The sequence below is a fragment of the Pelobates fuscus genome, chromosome 1, assembly GCF_036172605.1.
Source record: "Pelobates fuscus isolate aPelFus1 chromosome 1, aPelFus1.pri, whole genome shotgun sequence".
NCBI classification, from domain to species: Eukaryota; Metazoa; Chordata; class Amphibia; order Anura; family Pelobatidae; genus Pelobates; species Pelobates fuscus.
The window spans coordinates 36,351,265-36,369,620 of record NC_086317.1 but is presented as its reverse complement, the minus strand read 5'-3'; the positions used below and the strand labels follow the sequence as shown (position 1 = coordinate 36,369,620).

At 43.1% G+C, this 18,356-nt stretch overlaps 1 protein-coding gene across 1 annotated transcript in view; it reads left to right on the top strand.

Annotated features, from left to right (window-relative positions):
* LOC134612796 (uncharacterized) overlaps nucleotides 1–14,712 on the top strand; it is a 40,014-nt gene extending 25,302 nt beyond the window's left edge. The window contains exons 3-8 of the mRNA XM_063457414.1: nucleotides 1,970–2,096; nucleotides 2,480–2,652; nucleotides 9,627–9,922; nucleotides 10,564–10,780; nucleotides 11,682–11,809; nucleotides 13,977–14,712. Coding sequence (XP_063313484.1) covers nucleotides 1,970–2,096; nucleotides 2,480–2,652; nucleotides 9,627–9,922; nucleotides 10,564–10,780; nucleotides 11,682–11,809; nucleotides 13,977–14,648 — 1,613 coding nt within the window. The 3' untranslated portion in view covers nucleotides 14,649–14,712. The remainder of the gene's footprint in view (nucleotides 1–1,969; nucleotides 2,097–2,479; nucleotides 2,653–9,626; nucleotides 9,923–10,563; nucleotides 10,781–11,681; nucleotides 11,810–13,976) is intronic.
* Nucleotides 14,713–18,356: the final 3,644 nt, after the last annotated feature.

Genomic DNA, 18,356 nt, shown 5'->3' with positions numbered 1-18,356 from the left:
TGAGTGTGAGTGTGTGAGTGTTAGTGAGTGTGTGAGTGTTAGTGAGTGTGTGTGTGTTAGTGAGTGTGTGTGTTAGTGAGTGTTTGTGTGTGAGTGTTAGTGTGTGTGTGAGTGTGTGTGTGTGTGTGTTAGTGTGTGTGTGTATGTGTTAGTGTGTGTGTGAGTGTTAGTGTGTGTGTGAGTGTTAGTGTGTGTGTGTGTGTGTCAGTGTGTGTGTGTGTGAGTGTCAGTGTGTGTGTGTGTGTGTGTGTTAGTGTGTGTGTGTATGAGTGTGTGTGTTAGAGTGTGTGTGTCTGCTAGTGAGTGTGTTACTGTGTGTGTCTGTTACTGAGTGTGTTTGTGTGTGTATGTTAGTGAGTCTGTTTGATGTCTGTTAGTGAGTGTATGTTTGTCAGTGAGAGTGTATGTTTTGTAAGTGAGTGTGTATGTATGTCTGCCGCTGAGTGTGTCTTTGTCAGTAAATGTGTGTGTCTGTTAGCTAGTGTGTATGCATTTGTTCGTGAGAGTGTGTGTTTGTGTCTTAAGCACTTACCTTTCTCCAGCGCCGGACTCCCATGGCGCTGGGGATCCCTCCGCCTCTCAGCTCCGAATGCGCATGCACGGCAAGAGCCGCGCACGCATTCAAACCGCCCATAGGAAAGCATTACTCAATGCTTTCCTAGGGACGTTCAGTGTCTTAAAATGGCGGAAGCGCCTCTAGCGGCTGTCAGTGAGACAGCCACTAGAGGCTGGATTAACCCTCAGTGAAACATAACAGTTTCTCTGAAACTGCTATGCTTTCAGCTGCAGGGTTAAAACTAGAGGGACCTGACACCTAGACCACTTAATTGAGCTGATGTGATCTGGGTGTCTGTAGTGGTCCTTTAAGTGTGTGTGCATCTGCATGCAGTGGCGTACATACCGCGGTCGCAGCTCTGCAACCCCTGCGACCAGGTGCCCGCCGCCATGTGTTGCTGCCCCGGCCCGCGCAGAGTAAGCGCGAGGGGGGGGGGGGCCCACGGATCAATTTTCGCACCGGGGCCCCATGGGTCATGTGTACGCCACTGGGTTAAAGGGACACTATAGTCACCAGAACAACTACAGCTTATTGAATTTGTTCTGGTGAGTAGAATCATTACCAGGCTTTTTGCTGTAAATACTGTCTTTTCAGAGAAAATGCAATGTTTACATTACAGCCTAGTGATAACTTTACTGGCCACTTCTAAGATGGCTGATAGGAGATCCTTTCTGGGTAATGGCTTCCTAAAATGCATCCAAACATTCAGTATCTCCTCCCTCTGCATGCAGACACTGAACTTTCCTCCTAGAGATTAATTGATTCAATTCATCTTTATGAGTAAATGCTAATTGGCCAGGGCTGTGTTTGGATTGTGCTGGCTCTGCCCCTGATCTGCCTTCTTGTCAGTCTCAGCCAATCCTATGGAGAAGCATTGTGATTGGATCAGGCTACCACTTCTGATGATGTCAGCAGACAGGTTGCTATTCTGAGTCAAACAGCATACAGAGTTGCAGCTTCAGGTTTGAATACAAGTTTTAGCTATTTTTAGGGAGGCATGAGGGGCACAGGGGGGCTAGATGGTGGTTTTAACACTCCAGGTTCAGGAATACATGTTTGTGTTCCTGACCCTATAGTGATCCTTTGAGAGGAACACAGTGCAAGGTAAATATAACGTAAGGGTAAAACATAAACAGGCTACACGAACTACAGAAGAGTAGTTGAAGGTGAAAGAAGACCCCCAGAGGCCCCCCAGTTAAATAAGCCAAAAATAAGAGTCACAGCAACGTTGGCTGCAGGCTGGAATACCCTACCAGGGCTAGGGAATATTCGAATTCAGACGATACCTCGCTGGGGCTGCTTTAAGTCACACCATCTTCTAGATGTCTTTATTATTTAATGATTGTAAAGGAACCCGTGAATTTTGGGAGTAAAAACAACTTACTGTATTTTTTTTAAAATTTATTTTAATAGCTTCATCTGCCTTGCTACCACCATTCAACGTTCAGTTGTTTTCTGAAAATTTCTGCCATATCCTTACGTGGGAAGAACTCAATACCAATACTTCTGTCATCTACTACAGCGTCACGTATAGAACTAAGTATGTATATTTCTGTTTTATCTTTCTGTAAAGATTCTATGTTTATGGAAACAAACCAGTAAATGACAAATACATGTTGCTGTATTCTTCGGCAGTAAGGTGTCTGAAAATAACCACATTTTGAATTGATACTTCAAGAGACGATCTTCCACAGCAGGCTGGTGACAGAGTACACTTGCCCGGGTAGTCTCCTGCTCGCCAAACGGCTTCTTACACTAAATTTATATAACAGTGATATAATATTTGGTCTGGCAAAGCATCCCCAGGGGTTTTAACATTCGGCTGGGAACTACATTTTGCCAATGCTTGCAATAGCCAGTAGGACTTTTCATTTTTATTCCTTGATTCACAAAATCATATTTTTTTTTTGTCTCTCTTTCTAGACAACTAATGATTCCTGTCAACGAGTGTACAAATATTACACACCGGCGCTGTGACCTGACTGATTATTTTACAAACATTAAAATATATTATAAAGCATATGTGCACAGCTTCACACAAAACGCGGTTTCAAATGTCTCTTCCCACCGCAGAATCATATATCCAATAATGGAAAGTGAGTAACAAGCTATGTCTGCTTTGAACACATATAAAGGGACACTCCACTGCCTAAATAAAAATAAATAAATAAATAAAAATCACTACTTTGTAGATATACACCCAATAGATATATCTCTGCATTTGATTTTGTATTTTTTCATTGAGATGTGGACTGAGGCAGCACGGCGTTTTGCTGCGCATGCGAAATAGCCTCACTGCTTTCTTATGGAAAAGCATTGGATTGTCAGATATCATCAAATTTGCCAAGGAGTGGGGGCAGGGCCTAAACAGCTATTTTAAACCTATAGTGTCAGGGATTCATTTGTATTTATGACACTAAAGTGTTCCTTTAACAATGAAGGGTGTGCCTGAAGGTGTCCTCTAGCTTTCACACACTACAAATATAGGGGAAATCGGCTAGAAAACCAAAATAAAAAACCGACCCCCCTCCCCTCTCTCCTAAACCTTTACTTTCCCACGTTTCAATCCCCTTTCTCTGCCCCTGCCCTACCAGGATCTCTGCCGCTGGGATCTCGGGATTACTTTCCATGGGCAGCGCCCACATCCCAGGCTCTGGGAGCTGGAGGGCACGCTGGAGGGGGCTGACCCAACCTGTTTTTACAGGCAAGGACCGAGGTCTGTTCCCCTGGAGCGCGCCCTACCTGTAGCACGGGTCCGGGGTTCGGAGAGCCTGATGTTGACGATGATTTAAGACAGAGGCTTCACACATACATGAGACATGAATAAAATGTTTTAATGCATATTATGATAGTCAGGATAGGCATCGCAACATTTAGAGTTCTGTCAACCTGCCCCTCTGGGTACCCCGGAACCCCGAGCCCCATGGGGTAATCACCATACAACGTGCCCATTCACCGGATATTGAATCATAATCCTATTGATGGGGACCTGCATGTCCCACAGTACACCGGTTATGCCACACCGCTCCATGACGAACAGGTTCCAACTCTGATCAATGGGGACATATGCGTCCCGAGGTCTACCTGCTTTGTAACACTATACTATACTCAGCAAAAGATCCTGCTCCGGTCTATGGGGACCTGCGGGTCCCAAGGTAGAAGTGCATTGGAATACTACAGTTCATAGTATGCCTGCACATAGCTAAACAAATTATTCACAGACTAGCTCATCAGGACAAGACTGATACAACGGACAATGGAAGACTGACCTGCCCTCCCCTCTTACCTAACCCCTACTTCTCCGGTTTTCTATTCCTCTATCTCTGCTCCCCCTCTACCTTACTCTCAACCAGTGACGTTACCACTGATCGTTCCCAAAGTCAGTACTTGGGTCGCAGGCTTTGGTGGTGGGCAGATACACTAAAAGGGGCCAACTTGCCCTGTTCCAGAAGTCAAGAACCGAGGCCGGTTTCCCTTATTGTATAAATATTCAGTGGATTGGGTACCCAGGATACCTGAAATCCACCTGAGGTATGAGAAGGGGTTCCTCTTGCACAGGGAGCTGTTTAATCAGTTTCAAATGGATATTATAGTATTTACTATGTGAATCACGCTAGCCATTGTTTTTTTCCACCTGCGCGTCCCACTGTGTAACTGTATTGAAATACCTTATCTGACTAAACAAAGCATCTTACCCCTGTTGTTAGGGACCTGACCTGCGCGTCCCACTGTGTAACTGCTTTGAACTAACATATTGAACTAAATAATGGAAATTGAACAAAGGAAATACCAATAAAAACATATTTAAAAAAAATTAAAATAAAAACAACAGGTGTCTGCAGCCTTAGGAAGCCCTTCTCTCTTTCTGGGAATTTTTATGGCAAAATTCAAAGATCGCTGAAGTAAACTGACCACTGCATCTTCAAATTATTAGAAATATTTCATTGTCCATATAAACGTAAAATCATAGCGTTGACATGCAGTGTCGGCTGAGAACTGTGCAAAACCACCGCGATCAATCATCACATCTCTATGTATAGGACATTGATGATATAAATGTATACATGTGAGTGTGAGTGAGCTTGAAATAATAAACAGCCATCAAACTGTCCTGTCATAAACACAGAAAATGTGACAACTGAGTCTTCCAGTTGTGAAGATCATAACTCATTATATGAACATTTTTCCTGTGACAATAAATAGTAATATCCTGCAACGGAAGTCCCGATTGAAGTAAGTTTTGTTAGCAAAGAAATACTGCAGAGAACAGACAGGTTTGTTAATAAAAGTTTGTCAAAATACTGGTATAACAAAATGTAGCAGAAAGGTTCATGGTTCTGGGCATTTATGGTGTACCACTGAAAGGTCACCACAGACAGCATACACCTCATCAGAATATAGCACACTATAATTACTTTCAAAAGCAGGTCTTGTGTAAACACATTGAAATCAGGATAATGTACTTCCCATTTTCTGTGACTTGACAAAGCTTGATGTATTGGTGAAGTTATATAACAATCAAATTGCATTACAGAAAATAACTTTACCCTTCTTCTTATAGTCATCCTCACTTTAATAGGGTCAACAAATTCTACCTGATATCTCTTAAAGGGACACTAAAACAAAACTTACGTTATTCGTTACTTTAAAGGAATTCTATGGGTGCAGTCAACTAGCTTTTGTGGACAAACAACCTTCAACCCTCTTGTATGCATTGCCTGACCCCCTCAACTCTCTTGTGTGTCACTCATCGTCCCTTGCGTGTTTGTCCTATTCTCTTTGCACCTTTGTGTGTCACTCATAATCCCTCTTACCCATTGTGTGTCTCTTATACCCCCCCTTACCCTTGTGTGTATTTTTCCTAACCTTTTTACGCCAATGTGTTTTTCATGACTCAACCTTGTAGACTGACCACCTACCTCTTTTGTATCTGTCAAAACTCCCATCCTACTCTACCTACCTACTTGCCAGTATTGTAGACTGTCTGAGTAGGGGCTTGATAGAGGCTTTATCCATTCTTGGTCTGTCAGAAAATTATGGCTTACCTTCCAACATTTAGATAAAAAGGGCCACTTTGAAGTTAGGTGTCAGGGTACCTGTAGTCTCTACCCCTGAGACGGGTAGAGACTTAGACCTTTTTCCATCCAGACGGCATGATTCTCCCGTTCCTCGCGGTCCCCTCGCGCATGTAAACGCCGGCCGCGAGAGAACTATGCCTTTTTGTAACGTGACGCTCAATAGTCGACGTCATGACGCTATTCTAGCCCGACCTGTCAGTCAAATCCCGGACACGAATCAGGTCTCGGCGGAGGCGTGATTAGTCTCTAGAACCAGGGTATTTAAGGGAGCTCTCAGCATTTGCTCATTGCCCTGTCGTGGTTCTAGCCAGCCTAGTCACACAGTGCTCTTGTATTCTTCTGTCTTTTGGTTCTGACCCGGCTTTGTTATTACTTACCTGTCTTCTCTATTATCCTTGACCCGGCTTGTCTCTCGCTTACCTGTCTTCTCGTTCCCTCAACCTCGGCTTGTCCCTGACCATTCTATACGTAGTATTACGTTAAGTCCGGCCATTCTAAGGTCCGGTATACGTATCTGCTACTCTTTGTACTCTGCGTGTTGGATCCCTGTCCCGATCCTGACATTAGGCAGGGCCGGTGCATGGATTTATTGCTTCAGAGGCAAAGTCACATTTTGCCATTGCCCCCATCCCTTACCGAAAAAACATCTTCACTTGTGTCTCGTAACACCCTCTTATATTTCTTAGCTTATTTGTGTTTCTTATCCCCTCTTCTGAATTTCTTGCCTCCTTTAGTGCATGTTATACCCCTTTTCTTACACCCCTTTAGTCCTTGTGTCTCTCTTACTTACCTTCAGCCCCTTTTTGTTTCTCTTTCTACCCTATCCTGTTTGTGTGTCTCTTTCTCCCCCCTTCACCTGCCCATCTGTGTGTCCCTCCCCACAGCGCTTTTTCTATGCCTCTTCTCCCAGCCCTTGTTTGTCTATTCCTCTCCAAAACCTTTGTGTGTCTCTTTTCCCCTCCTACAGCCTTTTTATGCCCCCCAGCCCCATTTGTGTGTCTCTTCTCCAACCCCTTTTGTAGGCCTCTCTCCCCATTCCTTTTTGTTTGCCTCTCCCCACATGCCCTTTGTGTACCTCTCCTCCCAGCCCAATTTGTGTGGCTCTACCCCACAGCACCTTTTATGTAGATATTTCTTCCACAACCTTTCTGGGTGTCCCCCCCTCAGCCCATGTCTGTCTCATTTGCTCCTTCCCCAGCCCATCTTAGAGTCTCTTTATCCCCCACCAGCTCTTCTGTGTGTCTCCCCCCAGTGTGTCTCTAAGCTACATGAGATGATTGGCATGAGGGGGAGCACTTAGCTGTGCACCTCTAAGGCACCTGACTGTACTGCCTTATGGTTGCGCCCACCCTGATTTTAAGGATGTGAATGGGGGTGTGGCCATAGGCAGGGCTGTTCCAAGAAATTTATGGTGATTTACTAATAGCAATTTATGTAACTAAAATATAATTTAGAACAAGATCTATGTATCTTTTGTACACAGACTGATTTCAAAACACATTTATTGTAGTTTAAATACACACTACTGTGAGTATTACTGTGGAGCTCTGTTATACACTCAGACACATCAGCAATATGGAGCTCCTAGAAAAGAGGGACAGAGAGATTTAGGCCCAAAATAAGGACTGTCCCTCCTACAGTCCCATTGCTAGGAAGGTGTGCTATGTGTATCCTCCACCTGGTTGTGAACTGAATAGAACCTTAGTATAATGCTGAGATGCAGTGGTTATTGTCCTTGGAAAGTCCTTGTAACTGTGAGATCTATATAGCTCTCCTGTCTCTGTCTTTACACATGTTTTTATTTCACCTGTCATTTATTTCTGCATAGCTGACAGATATCCAGTATTTCCCACCATACTGAAACCCAGGGCCGGACTGGGAAGAAAATTCGGCCAGGGCATTTTTTAATTACAGCAGCCCACTAAAAAGGGGGCGGGGCCAGATAGACACCAAAGACACCAATGACAAGCACGCCCCATCACAAAGTGAGCATGTTGGTTCAATGCACTTCCAGGGTAGACCATGCGCAGAGCTCTGCTGAAGGGCTCTGGCATGAGAAAAAGACCCTGTATTTGTTATGCACAGCGCAAGCAAATTTAATAATAGCTTGCACTGTGTTTGCTTGAAATTTGTCTCTGGTGTCTCCATAGTTGGGATACCAGGAGACAAAAATGCTAGGAAAGCATATTGTGCAGTGTGTGTGAGGGTGTGTGTAAGGGGTGTAGTGTGTGTGCGAGAGGAGTGCAGTGTGTGTGAGGGGTGTAGTGTGTGTGTGTGTGAGTGATGGGTGCTGTGTTTGCGTAAGGGTGCTATGTGGGTAAGGGTGCTGTGTGTGTGATGGGTGCAGTGTGTGTGTGCTGTGTGTGAGCGGGTGCTGTGTTTGCATCAGGGTGCTATGTGCGTGTGAGGAAGCTGTGTGTGAGGGTGCAGTGTCTGCATGTGAGGAAGCTGTGTGTGTGTCAGGGGTGCAGTGTGTGTGAGTGAGGGTGCTGTGAGTGTCGGGTGCAGTGTGTGTGTGTGCTGTGAGTGTTAGGGGTGCAGTGTGTGTGTGTGCTGTGAGTGTTAGGGGTGCAGTGTGTGTGTGTGTGTGTGCTGTGAGTGTTAGGGGTGCAGTGTGTGTTAGGGGTGCAGTGTGTGTGTGTGTGTGTGTGCTGTGAATGTTAGGGGTGCAGTGTGTGTGTGTGCTGTGAGTGTTAGGGGTGCAGGGTGTGTGTGGGTGTGTGCTGTGAGTGTGTGACCACTTTTTCTGTTCTACCAAAATACTAATGGCATAGCAGTACAGACTAGAAATACAATGCTATGAGTGCATGAACAGCCTCTCCATCCTCATGTGTCATGCTAGTAGCCTATAGTTCTTATAGTGAACATTTAAGTAATTCAAAGATGGAGTGTCTGATCACTCATCTGCTTTGTACATGTCCAAAATCATGCTGGAGGAAAAGGTCTTCATGTCTGTAACATACATAGCACAATCACCACTGTAATAATAAATTATATGTTTATTTGTGTTTTTGACTAAAATGCATTAAGATGACATAACATAATTTAAATCCTGACAAATGTGTGATTATTTCCCCCCTCCCTGCTTAAATTATGCCTGGGAGGGGGGATCCTGCTGCTGGCTTCTATCCCTGGTGGTCCAGTGGTGCGTGAACTCTAGCCTGTGAGGCTAGAGTTCACTCTCGCGAGACCCGGAGCGTTGCCATGGCAACGCTCTGAATCTCGCGAGAGGAACCCGACGGAGCTGTAAGTAGGAGCTCCGCCGGGTCCTCGCCTGGCTCCCTCCTCTCTCTCCCCGCCGGCGGCCGCAGGATACTGTATGTGGGCCGGTGAGGGAGATCTCTGATCTCCCCACCGGCCCGCCGTGGACTACTGCAGGGCCGGCGCTCGGATAGTGCCGGCCCTGCACAGACTGGTAGGGGAGATCCTGTGATCTCCCTGCCGGCCTCGGCCCATGGCCACCGCGGCCCACCGGACATTTGCCCGGTGTGCCCGATGGCCAGTCCGGGCCTGCTGAAACCTGTTGTGAACGGACCGAAGAATTGCAAACTTTAGTCCATAATACAGACTCCCCATGTACTAGAAGTGAAAAAACTATTTTTCCAGCTTGCGGCCTAAAATTTGCAATTTACCTGGTGGATTCCTCCCAGTTTAATCAAAATCTCCATTATTCTGTTTGAATGCTGGCTATTCCTTTAAAGGTACTTCTTATTATTTTCCACATATCACAGTTTATTTTTAGATTAACCAATAATCAGATCAATTCAGTAATCAGCTTTTTTTCCATCATATTTATCCTTTATTTTGAAAGTTGATTTTTGTATTAATAAAAGTCTTGATTTAGTAAAATGATTGTGAAGGTTCCAAGGATTTTAGTTTTACGCTAATACATATCTAATGCATTCATGTCATGTTATGAAGGGGAGATACCTCTCTTTTCTGTGTACCCTGTATTTGGTATATAATATGTAATAAATTCTGTCTTTCATTAGCCGTGCTCGGTCCACCTATAGTGAGCGTTGTGGCGGGTTCCGAACTTATCAACATTACAATAAATCCTCCCGTATCTCATTTAAAGAGTGCTGATGGGAAATGTACTATTTCAATGCTGAACGAAATCGTTTATCCGCTTCTGATATACACGATTAAGCTGGTGCAATCAAATTTGGTAAGCTGCAATTTATTTTCTATATTGTTTCTGATTTGTAGGATTTACTGCAAATGGTTTGGAGGGGGAAAAATGCCAACACAGTTTTTTTTTTTTTTTAATGTCTACAGAACTGTGCTTGTATATGTGTGTGTATATATAAATGTATACGTGCGCAGTCCCTAACTGTAATCAGTTACGGTCAAAATGTTTGTTTGTTTTTTATGTTTGTTCGTGTAAGTAAAGCACACACACTTTTTGGAATTTCTGTGAGTACATCTCTTACCCTGTAAGTACATATCAACTCTGGATTTTATATTGTTGCTATATGGGATTTGAGGGGTGCAATTGCCCCCATATATTATTGATTGTGCCCCCTCCACCTAAAGCACCAGTGCTCGGAGTGTGCTCTTACTTAGCAGAGTAGGCTTCTGCCTACCCCTCATGGGGTCTCTGCACAGCTCCCTAGCGCGTCTTGCAGTGTGCCGGCAACCTGAACCAGCACATGGGAGCTGTGCACTGGACACAAGGGAGAGGATCCACTCCAGCCATCCCAGAAAAAGGTAGGGATGCTTGGTGGACCTCTTAATAAATAGAGAGAGAGAGAGAGAGAGAGAGAGAGAGAGAGTGTGTGTGTCTCTCATTGGAGATTTTACCTTGAAGCATCTTACTGTAAGACTCACAAAAGAGATTTTTATTTTTTTTACCAAAAATTTGACTAAAAATACATTGATAAAAAATTATATTATATAAATGTGTCTACTCTCATGTCTGAAACGTAGGTCTTTTTTTACTTCCTGTTTTGTTCGGGTCATAGTCCCCTTTGCCAATTAGAAATGAGAAAGAGGTGGTTAAGGACCATCTTCACCATAAGAAATCTCCTGCCGATCACTAATTACTGCGTATCTGTCGAAGTTTCAGCCAGTGCTAACATGAACCCGATAAACATACCATCTCCTATTGAGTGTGTCACTACCAAACATAAACCTAGAACGGAAGGTAAGTTGCACTACCATCCCATCAGTCAAGCCCCCCTCTCCCTATCCTACTGATCCACTACTTACACAATATGTACTACTGAATAATAGATATTGTGCTTGAATTGGTTTTTGTTTGTTTGTTTTTATTTTAAAATGATTACCATCATAGTGTTTATGTTAAAAGGGGCAGTACTTGTACTTGTACAGGGTTATTCAATTAAAGGACCACTATAGGCACCCAGACCACTTCAGCTCAATGAAGTGGTCTTGGTGCCAGGTCCATCTAGGGTTAACCCTGCCTGCTGTAAACATAGCAGTTTCAGAGAATTCATTAGGGTTAATCCAGCCTCTAGTGGCTGTCTCATTGACAGCCGCTAGAGGCACTTCTGCGATTCTCACTGTGATTTTCACAGTGAGAAGATGCCAGTGTCCATAGGAAAGCATTAAGAAATGCTTTTTTTCTATGGACTGACTGAACGCGCATGTGCATTCGGCGGAAGAGGGAGGAGAGTCCCCAGCGCTGAGGGAGCCCGGCACTGGACAAAGGTTAGCCTTTAACCCCTTCCTCCCTCTAGAGCCTGGCGGGAGGGGGGCCATGAGGGTGGGGGGACCTATTAACACTATAGTGGCAGGAAAACAAGTTTGTTTTCCTGGCACTATAGTGGTCCTTTAAGTAAGAATTGCGAGGTGAATTCAAAGTGAAATTTAAGTTCCTTAACGACCTTTGCCTTGTCTAAATTACTGCAACTATGTAATTATGTGGCAGGAGGAACGATAGGAAGGTGCTTTGGAATATGCTGAATTTTGTCAGGTTTTATTGGCAGTAGGATTTTCCATAATCGTTGCAATTTTGTGATGATGCTATCAGTTGTGTGTTGGACATAACGCATTCAAAATTAGGTAACTTTTTGTTATTGCAGATGGCAACAAATTTGCGATCATCATTTCAGTTACTAGTGTGTTTGTTGTTTTATTTACAATACTCTTGTTAATTGGACTGGACTTTACTGGATACCTTTGCATCAAAAAAAACACCCCAGATATTTTGGTATGTATATAGAAAATGTTTAATATTCCATGAATATATCATTAGTTGTAAGGCCCAGGGTTCCATAATTGTGGGATATATCGGTATTAGCAATTGGTGTTAATAACAAGGTAATTACTTTCTCAAAGTTACAACATATTGTTATGGTTTTATGCTATTGCAATTAGCAATAAATATTGTAATGGACCGTTTTGCACACAAGAGGTTAAAAACCGTTTAGGCGATATTCCCATTTCAGATGCACAGGCAGCTACTGCAAGCACCAATCTCCCAAACTGCAAACTACCCGAATCCTCCAACTCCCAAACAGGAAACCCACGAGCACTGGAAACAGCCGAACAGGAAAAGCATACAATCAGCTTACACTCCTGGCAATCAGCATACAATCCAATTCCCCCCAAGAACGAAATGACACTTCGTTTGAGGGTCAAGCAGAACTGATTTATTGGGGCTATCTGCCCGGCTTTTATGCAGGTCTCCCACTTGGTGGACACTCCCCTAGGGGACCAGATGGAAGACTGGGAAACATATTGGACATTGACCAATCACAAGCTTACAATCCCACAATGCATCACAATCCCTCCTCTCTGTCCTGGAGATAATTGGTAAGTAATCCAATTATCTCCAAGGACAGAGGCAAAACTCCATTAACCACATGGCAGACAAAGGACAATAAAATACATAAAATTACATACTGTTACATTTATCACATAGAACATGCACATTCTACCTATCCCCAGATAGCTTAGATCTGAGCGCACATTAACACCGGATGGCGCTCAGATCACATGCATACAGTTCAATCTCCATGGAGCCAAAGTCTTTCATACAGTCTTTCAGTATACGGCTGGGCTCCATGGCATAGCTATCTGGGGTAGCATGGTTTAAACAGTAAAGTACCGAATGGACCGGTGTTCGGATAATTGACTGCAGGTAGGAGAAGGGAGGTCGGCGGCTCAGCGCTGTTCATGACTTTAACAGCCCGCAGAAAGGCACAAACCAGCCTTTCTGCAGGGTAAAAGAACAGTGTTAAACATGGGGCCATAGTCCAGTGGCAGGAGGTGGGCGACCAGGCTCCTCCAGTTGCCAGTGGCGAGTATTCTTTATTATCAACTCACACAATAGAAAGGACCTCCTAATATTTGTTAAAGGGACACTATAGTCACCAGAAAAACTACAGCTTAATGTAAGTTTCTCCACTTTGTTCCTAAAGGTCTTCACTCACTGCCGTCCATAATATAAAAACGAGAAAGCTCCATAAGTAGTGCATCTTTAGTTGTTTAAAAAAATTGTAACATGGCGTGTAAAAAGCAGGCCTCATTAACAGGGCATAAAATAACAATATAATAGGAAATAGTGCCCAAACCCAAAAAACATTAATGCAATAAAAGAAAACGTCAGCCCTGTGCCTGCTGGAATTAGGGGGGGGGGGGTTGAAAAGACAGGTTAAATACCTAAGAGTGCTCTGTAAGCATTTTACGTCTACCCTGACACTTTATCAACATGGCTCAGATTGAGTTTGCAGCACTACGTTTCTTTACAGGATTTGTGCTGGAGTTTGATGTAATTTACAACTTAATGTAGTTGTTCTGGTGCGTATAGTCAGCCCCTGTAGGCTTTTTGCAGTAAACACTGTCTTTTTTAGAGAAAAAGGAAGTGTTTACATTACAACATAGGAACACCTCTAGTGGCCACTCCTCAGACAGCCACAAGAGGTGATTCCTGGGTCAGTGCTGTACACGGGGTCACCACGCTCTGCATGGAGATGTTGAACTTTCCCCATAGAGTTGCATTGATTCAATGTATCACTATGAGGAGATTCTGATTGGCCAGGGTGGTGTTTGTTTCCCCCCCACTCCGCCTTGTTTACAATCTAAGCCAATCCCAATGAGTCCTATGAGAAATCATTATGATTGGCTGAGATCATTACTTCTGATAATGACAGCCAAGGAGGTGAAACAGGGGAGGAGCCAGCACCATAGATCTGTGCAACGCAGGAAATAATGTGGATTTTACTGTATTTAGGGAGTCAGGGAGGCAGGGGGGTTTAATAGTTATTTTAACACTATAGGGTCAGGAATACACACTTGTGTTTTTTTACTGAGTAGGAAAGTTTAAGAACTATGCTTTAATAAAATTATTTAATGTTTTTTTTTTTATATAAAAGATGTGGCTTCCAAGATCTGAGGGTACTCACAATAGAAATACAGAATTAAATGACCCAAAATATGTCATACCTGCTGATTTGCTGAGTGAAGTTGGAAACATTGAATGCAGAATATATCATGACAATGGTAGACAAAATTCTGATGAGAGTATAAGTTTCTTGGAAAATGGTGAAAGGAATGCAAGTGGTTTATGTAACAATGCTCCACGTCCTTCTACGTCTTCACCAGCCAAGCCTAGTGCACAAGAGTGTGGACCCTCAGCTGAAGAAGCAATGCCTACCGAAAATGAACCGCTCTCGGAAATACCCAAAAGCCATTGCCAAAAAACACTTTTCCCAGTTAAAGCACTGTATATCAATTCAAACCGTTCACAGGACAAAAACGAGATTTGTAATGTTAATTTCAAATCTGTGTCATTAGGAGACCCAGAGCTTATCTGGTCAAGTTTGAAACAGGAGCTGCCTCCACAGATCAGCCAAAACACTATAACAGGCCTTCACGACTCAAGATCACCTGTTGTGCAAAAAATCCGACTCTTTGTAAATATATTCAATTTGGATGTTCCACCATTAGAGCAATCTAAAGATTATAGTTCAAAAGAAAAGATGACTTCAGGTTACAGTGATTTTTCTGACCCAGAGGAAGATTTAACATCAGACTACATTAAATGATGAGTTTGCTATTTCTCATAGCTGGAAATCTTTAAACATTCTTATACAATCTTGTCAATGGCTGTTCACCGTTTTTCTTTTTTTGTTTCCTTGTTGTTTTTTTTCATCATTATTACATTTATTAAATTGTACCTGTCATGGTTGTTTATCCGTGCATTAAATGAAAGGATTTTTAAATGTTATCTATACATTGTGCCAGCCAAATGGTGTGCGTTTATTTAGGGAAATGTTTCTTTTGTCCCCCCCTCCTTCTTACCTTTTAGAAGATGGATATGTTACCTCTGGTGGTCCAGTGAAGGGCACTCAGGGCTTAATCCCTGGTGGTGCACTGGGAGAGCATTGTGGTACACACCAATGTTAGGTGCAGATCACTTTAACAGCTCTTGGTTCCAGGGCTGAGTCAATGAGTAAGAGCTCTGGGTCGTTCACTCTGAGTCATTGAGAAGAGAAAGAGGAACACAAGGTGCTGAGCTCACTCTTTCGAACAGTTGAGGGAGTTAAGGACCAAGCATATACTGATAAAGGTGCAGAACACAACACTATTTGGTCATGGCCAAACATCCACTGTACACCCACACTGAAACCTCTATAGTCACAAACACAGCATCCCTTATACACACTGGATTCCCTGTACACATACACTACATTCTCTAAACATACATATTACATCCCCTACACACATATACTCCATTCCCTAAGCACACAGCAGAGTCCCTATATACACTCGCTACAAACCCTACATCCACACAAAATACACACTAGCTGAAATTTACTGTAGTTATTATACTGTTTGTTTTATTTATTTTTCTCTTATCAATCTCTAGTAAATATATGTGCGATTGTTTTATATTCTGTAAAAAATGGTAATCCAAAAAGTTTTTTGTTTTATTATTTTTCATACTGCAGATCTGAGTTACAAGATGTTCCGCTGGCATGGCAGGGGTGACACTAACCGCAGCTCTGAGTTGTTGCAAGATGGTGATAAAATGGCGGAGTTGTCCCTCATGGCTCTCCCATGGGAGATCACATTTAAAAAAAAAAAAAAGAAATGTAAACATTTCTACCCACATATAGGTTCCTTTCTTTAACAAACTGTGTTTCAACTCAGTGACTTGATTTCTAAAAATAAAAAGAAATTGCAGTGAGATAATGAGCTGCCTTACTCTTAGTAGACAGAGGAAGAATTAGATAGGAAATTCAATAGCTGAACGCATATTTGACGGTTTGAAAATAATTTATAGTCAAGTCAGATGTTGCGGGGGAGAATACAACATGTTAAAAATCCCCACTAATTCAAATGTACTATTATGCACCACTTACATCACATATCCAAGGCAGACCAGGAGAAAGCTTCTTTTTTTTTTTATCTTTTTTTTTTTTAAATAATGATTTTTTTTATGCAATGGCAGAGATACAGGCAAACGTAAGCATGTTACTGTGAGGCAAATTCCGATGGATTCAATACTGGATAAGGCATATAAGTCGAAGGATTTGCACAATTTTTAAATAGTAAGTAAAATATGTGAATGTGAGTAATACAAGTAGGTTGTTACACATAATAAGCTGGCTTTGGTATACGCACTATTTGCGTGAATATACTGTAAGGAATATAAGGGGTTAACTGACATCACTGGTAAATGGTCGTCTAGATGGACTTGGAGGCAGCACGTTAAAACATAGAACTGGACAAGTTGTGAATGGAAGCCAAATGCTCAAAAGAAAAACTGCTCCTGGCCCTACTGTGTGTTCATCCAACCCCCAAGCTAAGCACAAAAGTCCCATAGTAGGACACCGTTCTCCTCATCCAGAGCCATCCACTCCACCGGCCCCGGGCCCATCTATCAGGCTGCGCCTGGCACCCAGATCCATATCTCGAAGAGGCACTGTCGCATGTTGGCAGTTATACTCCCTCCAAGGACGTGGGCTGCATCCCTGGGTCCCCACCCCCCATTGGCTCTCAGCCCAACTATGTGGCTATATGGTGGGAAGATGGCAGCTTGGTTTTCCTCTTAGGACAAGTAGGTACAGAGGCTTTAGCCCCTCCATGCACAAGGCTATCTGTCGTTGATGTACAGAGACACCAGGCAGCCCCTGCAGCTTGATATCTTAAGTAAAGTAAGTGGTTAAATGGGCAGAAAATCAATTTTCTCCTGGAGCTCTGACTAGATGTGATTTGCCAGTATGGCAGTCAGGGGGAAGCTTTTTAAACCAAAGCAAAGGTAAAGATCCAAAGGGGCACAGGGGCATTGCTAGGGTCAAAAAACACCTGGTAATTGAGCCCCGAACACAATTTGGTGACCGGTCCCCAAAGCTCCACCCATGGCCACCAGCACCACTACATTTTAGAATATTTGTTTCTACAAAGAGTTAAAAAAAAAAAGACTTGGAACGCTCAGTGTTAGAGATTCACTTGTGCAGTAAACCTCGGTCACACAATATGGATATTACTGAGGGACGAAGCTTGCAATTTCTAAAGCACAAGCAATAACACAGAAGCACACTGAATTACATCGTTACATAGCTGAAAAGAGACTTGCGTCAATCAAGTTCAGCCTTCCTCACATATGTTTTTGCTGTTGATCCAAAAGAAGGCAAAAAACTCAGTCTGAATTAAATGGAAGTGGGTGTAAGTGGCATTGGCAGAAGCACATAGCAAGAGTAACTTTTTAGAGGGGGTTCTATTTTTTTTCATCTTAATTCAAAATGAGGGGTCCAACCCATCCTGACCAAACTGCCTCTATCAACTACTGGCAGTATCATCATCCCCAGTGCTCTACCTAAGGGTGGTGGTAGTAGCACAAAGGAGTGCTCTCCCTTCATTGCGTCTTAAGAGTTGGAGGGACCAAGAAGGAATAACACTTGAGTTAACTCTGCTAAATAGAGCTGCGGTGTCATTGAAAACAGCAGCACAAGTTGTTGCAGCATGAAAAGAATGGGGGGGGGGCGGGGGGGGGAGAGGGGGACAATTGCCCCCTGGGTGCTGAATCGGATGTAATGGACATGCTGCTAATCCCAATATCCTGAGGCTTCATGAAAACTACTAATAGTGGTGGTGGAGGTGTCAGAAGCCCTCATGGTCAAGGAAGAAGTATTACAACTCTTAGAGGCCATGGCAAAACTGCTGATGGTGGATTGGGGAACAGGGCCTCTCCCCTCCCTCAATTTTCCTTTGTGAGTAATACGTGACATTGCACAGCACATACTGGACTGAATTCACTAAGAAAAAAAAATAGGATCTTCTTTCCTCCATACAAGTTACCCACACAGACATAAAAAATATATATATACACAACTGTTAGCAACTGTATACTTGTAAGATAGTCTCATATTAGAGTCTATGATGCAGGCTGGGCAAGAGGATTTTTTTTTCCTGACAACACACTTGAATTTTCTCCAAACATTCAAAAACAAAAAATTACAAAAAACAAGTTTGGTGTGTATTGGTAAAATAGTCTCACACTAGGACGAATGACAAAATGCCTGCCAACCTACGAGTCAATATCCCAAATCCCACTCAATGTTTCTCTAGTGCCGATAGGTAAACCATAAAGGTAAAGCTAGTCTAACACTATAATCAATGACCCAGGCTATCTCCGACTCCAACACTAGCACAGAAAGGGTAAATACACTGTATTACTGCCAGTCTCTTAGTAACTGAAGTCAAAATGTCTAAAGAATCCCAGTTGTTTTACAGCACCTCCTCTTTTT